This window comes from Astatotilapia calliptera, chromosome 4 (genome assembly GCF_900246225.1).
Source record: "Astatotilapia calliptera chromosome 4, fAstCal1.2, whole genome shotgun sequence".
Lineage (NCBI taxonomy): Eukaryota > Metazoa > Chordata > Actinopteri > Cichliformes > Cichlidae > Astatotilapia > Astatotilapia calliptera.
The window spans coordinates 27,715,570-27,721,476 of record NC_039305.1 but is presented as its reverse complement, the minus strand read 5'-3'; the positions used below and the strand labels follow the sequence as shown (position 1 = coordinate 27,721,476).

The 5,907-nt window shown below is 37.6% G+C and overlaps 1 protein-coding gene across 1 annotated transcript; it reads left to right on the top strand.

Annotated features, from left to right (window-relative positions):
* Positions 1-1,310: 1,310 nt before the first annotated feature.
* On the top strand, positions 1,311-5,457 carry LOC113021311 (G2/M phase-specific E3 ubiquitin-protein ligase-like). Its single transcript, XM_026165909.1, has 9 exons — positions 1,311-1,391; positions 1,641-1,693; positions 2,906-2,945; positions 3,052-3,119; positions 3,253-3,339; positions 3,420-3,733; positions 4,298-4,470; positions 4,625-4,839; positions 4,940-5,457. The coding sequence occupies exons 4-7, from the start codon at positions 3,106-3,108 to the stop codon at positions 4,330-4,332; spliced, it is 450 nt and encodes a 149-aa protein (XP_026021694.1). The 5' UTR covers positions 1,311-1,391; positions 1,641-1,693; positions 2,906-2,945; positions 3,052-3,105; the 3' UTR covers positions 4,333-4,470; positions 4,625-4,839; positions 4,940-5,457.
* Positions 5,458-5,907: the final 450 nt, after the last annotated feature.

The window sequence follows — 5,907 nt, the reverse complement described above, 5'->3', positions numbered from 1 at the left end:
AACAAATTAAAAAACCGCAACAAATTAAAAATCCACAGCAAATTAAAAAACCGCAACAAATTAAAAATCCACAACAAATTAAAAAACCGCAACAAATTAAAAATCCACAACAAATTAAAAAACCGCAACAAATTAAAAATCCACAACAAATTAAAAAACCGCAACAAATCAAAAATCCACAACAAATTAAAAAACCGCAACAAATTAAAAATCCTTGACGGAAAGGGATTGTCTGAAATACCGGAAGTGGCACAACGATTAGGCTTACTCCATATTTGTAGCTCAGAAAAGTGATTCGGGATGTCAACAAACGTTGAGAAACTCACACCTCACAGCGCTTCCTTATCACCCTGACGGTGCTTGCTGCACTACATAGAGAACCGGAAAATGTTTTGCCCGTTTTGTGGCGTTAGCTTCAGCCTCTTCACCCCTTTTTGTGCTTCCTGTGGACGGTCTCTGGAGCTTTTGCGGGACACAGACCAGGCTGAAGGATCAAACTCCCCGGGGACATCAAAACAAACAGAAAATTCTGAACAAAGTAATTTTGATATATTACTCACTTTTTGTTCTCTTCAGACAGTCTATGTTATTTCAGTTAAATAGCACGTTTATTTACCATTTTGGCTCCGGTTTCTGTTTCTGTTTCCTTATACTGTATTCTCGTCTACGTTTAGTAATGGAGAGTGCTAACCCCGTTTTGATGTCAAACGTTTTTCATTAATCCAGAACAAACATGTCCGTCATACAAGCAGTTCATGGAGTACAAAAAATCAAAATCCAAAGAGCGTCAGGCCTTCAGCTGTGGAGCAAAATTAAAACTCAAGCAACAGCGTAAACCTGTCAAGGTAAGCCATCACAGGTAACTTTATAAACGAGGATTTGGCAATTATTATTAAAGTGATCTGGCTTTTATTATTTGTTTGTAGATCAATATCGGATTTATGGTGTCACAACAAACCGACTTAAAACCGCTAAGAGGGAAAACACTGCCCTTATTTATTACCCCCGAAATTACAGCCCCTGACCTCCTGAAGCAGGCTGTAGAAAAAATGAGAACATTCAACAAGGACTTGGTGGAAGGACCATATGTCCTTTTGTATCCTGACTGCACAGAGGTGATAAATGTGCCTGGGACAGAAAGGCCATTCCGATTGGCAGACTACAAAGAGGAAATAGGAAAGAACTACAACAGGATTTCTCTATTCATTTGCCCAGAGAGCGACTTCAAACAAGGTTTGTTAATTTTATATTTTGATGTGTTTACATATACAACAACTAATAATGTGTCTACTTTCTCAGCTCTGATTGCAGAGGATGGTACCTCAGACTCGGACCCTGAGATTGTGATTACATCAAGAAGCACAGCTGAGTTCAACCAGGCAGACACATTGGTGTGTACTTTTTTTCCCTCTCCACCATGCCAGAGGCCTGTGAGTGGCCCTGGCAGAGGTGCATGTCCTCTGAGTGCTCTATTTTTTTTTCTCTATAATGATCATAATTCTGTAACATCCATGGGTCTATTATTTTCATTGTGTGATTATATGTTCTTTAAAAAAGTTTTTTTTTTAAGTATTGATGAACTATCTAAATGCGATACGAAGTTGGTGAAAGCTTTGAAAAGTGCATGTTTTTCATCTTAGGTTTTCAAACCACAAGACCAGAGTACCCCTAATGGTAAACATGCAGAGAAGGAGTAAGTTATTTAAGAGCTTGTTCTGCTATATATTAGAGTTGGGCAATACAATATATGTCTTTGTTTTATTTCAGGGAATATTGATCACGATATAAACCGCTAGATTTGTACATATTAAATGTGCCGTTGCTCATGGTAAATGGTAAATGGCCTGTATTTGTAAAGCGCTTTATTAGTTCCTAAGGACCCCAAAGCGCTTTACACATCCAGTCATCCACCCATTCACACACACATTCACACACTGGTGATGGCAGCTACATTGTAGCCACAGCCACCGTGGGGCGCACTGACAGAGGCGAGGCTGCCGAACACTGGCGCCACCAGTAGGCAATGGGTGAAGTGTCTTGCCCAAGGGCACAACGACCAAGACTGTCCGATCCGGGGCTCGAACCGGCAACCTTCCGATTACAAGGTGAACTTAAAATTTCACATAAGTAAGATGTGAAATCCTCAGAAGCTTGTTTTGATTTAAATATTTATTTCCTGTCATAAGTTCAGACAGACGGATGTATTAACATATTACATCCGTTTCAGATAACTAAAAAAAGGTACATGTTAAAAACTAAATCAAAAGTCAGGGATAAAGATTTCCAGTTTCAAAAGACAACAAACACCAGATCACTCAATTGCTTGGTCAATTACATTTAAAAACAAAAAAGAATGATTCTAAACATAAATCTTAGTTTACAGTAAGTTTTACAGGAGAACAGACATAAAATTGACAAAGTCTTTGTCAATATCAAATGAATAAGCTAAGAAATAAAAGCAAATTCTTGTAATCTCTCCTTGTATATTTATTTTAATGGTTGGTTTAGATGTAAATGGTGCCCAAACATCTCCACGGGTGGCGCTGCTACTTCACTGTGCTGCAGGTAACAAGTCACCCTAACTGGACATGATGCTGTTCCCAGAGTGATTGGTTGCTGCGCTACTTGATAAGGATCGACTATTCTTATGTCAATGAAAAAAAAGAGTGATTAGAGGAATAAGCAGCATATAAAATGGATGGATGGATAGCTCTATTGCAATAGTCTCATATTTCCTTTGAGAGAAAAGTATACTGCAATGCATAATGTTATTTTATTGCCCCGCCCTAATATAAATATTTATTGGTTTCATAGCCTTTTTATAATGTTGGTATCATAAATAATATTGAACTGTATGAGCTTCTTATCTGGACATTTTAATTCCAATACTCTTATTCTGTTTCAGACATGCTCCAGGACCTTCATCTATCATACAGCCATGTCAGGTATTTGGGCAATTTATGTCAGCATGACGTTTTTTGCTATTGCTGAAATAGTACAAAGCTATGTATGTTTATATACAGTATGCAATTTTTGTTCTTTTTTTTCCAGATTGTAATATCTGATACAGAGGATCTTGATCACCAAAACAAAACGAATCCAGTCATGAGTCCCTATAGGTAAATAAAATTGTGTCTTATATGTAATTTTAAATCTGTAACTACAGTACACGTTTGGGTTTGTGAAATGGGTAAAGATAATTAACGGGTGAATAGAAGTTATTCTAATGTTGGAATTATAATTTCTCAACAGTAAATATGCAGACCTGTGTGCCCCCTACATTGAGGACGAGGATGAAGAGCTGGTTGAAGTTGCTTCACCGATTGATGACAGAGCACTGTAAAATATCAAATACTACTTCAAATAACAATGCTAAATTGTATAGTCTTGCATTCGGTCTTTCATTTTTGTGATTACAGGGAAGACGTTAACATTAATCTACCTGACATCATTGCAAACTTATCCAGTGCTATTCATCATGGAAGTGTCAGCAGATTCAACATCTCAAGAGCAAATGTCTGGGATGGAGCAGTCAGGGGTTTCAGGCGGTTGTCATACTCTGAAACCAATGACATGCTGGTTAAATTTACTGATGATGCTGGCATTCTAGAAGAAGGACTTGATGCAGGTGGCCCAAAACGAGAGTTTTTGAGTCTGCTAATGAAACACATGAAAGATCGTCCCATTTTTGATGGACCCGAAGGACGTCGATTCCTCGTCTACAATGCAAAGGGTATGCAATGATCAGATGTTTGATAAACTTAATTTAAAGACTTTTTTGGACTTGTAAATCAATTTGTTTTTAATTATTATCAGAAGCAACTCATAATAATTTCTTGGATTATTTCAAAACAGCATTAGTCTGTCTATCTGATCGATCTATCTGACATCGATCGGATCTGATCGATCGGTAGAGAGAGGTGTGTGTGTGAGAGAGTTTATCATTTACTGTATTCATTCACAGCTGTAAGGCAGGATGAATACTACCTAGCAGGAAAGATGATAGCCGTGTCAGTTGTGCATGGTGGTCCAGGGCCCCATTTCCTGTCAGAAGAGCTGGTACATTATCTTGCAGGCCAGACTTCAGTAAAAGCAACAGTTGCCTCAGTCACAGATGACGACATAGGGAAAGCTTTACAAGAGGTGAGGACAGCGCAGGATTTGAATGCAGGATAGAACTACAGCTTCTTCATCTGTATGACATTAAAAAATTCTTTCTTTGTGTAGGGAAAAAACAGGAATGAAAATCAGACACGTAAGCTTACATTGTGTATGTCCATTTTTATGGGTTTTTCAGATCGACAGTGCTGGTTCAGTGGATGTCCTGCGTGACTGTGTCATAAAACACAGTACTATGCTACAGGTGGCTGGTTGTCTAAGGCATGTTTCCACAGTTGAGGAAAAGAAAGACATTGTGTCTGACTATCTCCGGTGGTATATAATTGCTCGAAACTCATCTGTAATTGACAGGTGAGACAGGTGAATTATTGTTATAGCAGTGTTGTTCATAATTCCCGACTGAAATATTTTACATTCTCCAAGGTTTCCAAAGTTCACAGTTTGTCCATAGTTTGTGCATGTACTATGAACTGGTAAATGACACAAAGTTCTCCTCATTCTTTAGATTTAAAGAGGGTCTTTCAGCACTTAATTTCCTGAGTGCGCTCCAGCAACACCCTACTTTGCTTTCCCCGGTCCTGTGTCACATGGAAAAGAAACTCACAGCCCTTGAACTTGAGAGACTTTTCAAACCTGACTTCAGCCCATCTGGAAGTAACAGGAGACGTCTGGAAAGTCAAACTGTGGGCTACTGGTCAGACTATCTGCTGGACTGTGAAGGTTTATACCAGTATTTCTTTTAGTACTCATTACAAGACAATGTGTTGAATTCACATATACATATATAATTTTTTAATTTTGTTTTTTTAATTTTTTGCAGAATCACAAACTGCTGTGTCGTTGGGCGATGTTCTGATGTTTGCAACTGGGCTAACATCACTGCCACCTTCTGGATTAGATCCACTACCAAGCCTACAGTTCCTGGATGACTCTTTATTCCCGATGGCAAATACATGCTTAAACTTATTGAAACTACCAATGATAACTTCATATTCCTTGTTTAAATCCAACATGGATTTTGGAATTGAAAACTCCCCAGGATTTGGATGTTTCTAGAATGTCTGGCCTTGTAGTTCAAACCTGCTGTTGATTTATTCCTCAAGTTTTTAAGTCAAATTTTTTTTTAAAATATGTTATGAATAGGAGAAGGTGGGACATACTGGCGGTACAGCACAAATCCATTATAGTTTACCAGGTTTATTGTAGTTTTATTAGATAACCCAGTTACTTACAGCTGCTTCTTCTTGGCATTACATTGTAAATTCTGTAGGTTTTTTGCTACGGGACTTATCCAGAAATCTGTTATGTATTTGAGCATGTTTTTTTTAATTCTAAAATGTAGGTACATCTGTTCAAAGGAGATTTAAAATGCAATCGCTAGACTTGATTTGTTCAAAGTTTTGACAGTGCTACTAAAAGTAAAGGCATTTAAAGGTGTACTGTGTTCTACTCTTAAAAGTTGTAATAAACACACAATACAGTGCAAGATGTGATTTTGATTTGATTTATTATTTATATAAATGTTCAGGACTGTATCTCAACTTCCATCAGCTAAACAAGGACCAGAATTGTCAAGACTTTCAGTAAGAATATGCTTTTACAAACACAAACTTAAACTTTTGGCGTCTTCAGCCAACTCATGTAGCCTAATTCAAAAAAGCAGCATATGCTATAGGTTTTGGTGAAAACAACAAAAAGCCAGGTTTTTGTTTTTTTTTAGAAATTTGCAATTTCTATTAACTTCATGTAAAGTTCAGTGGCAGACTCCCAGCAGACGGGCTTTTGAAA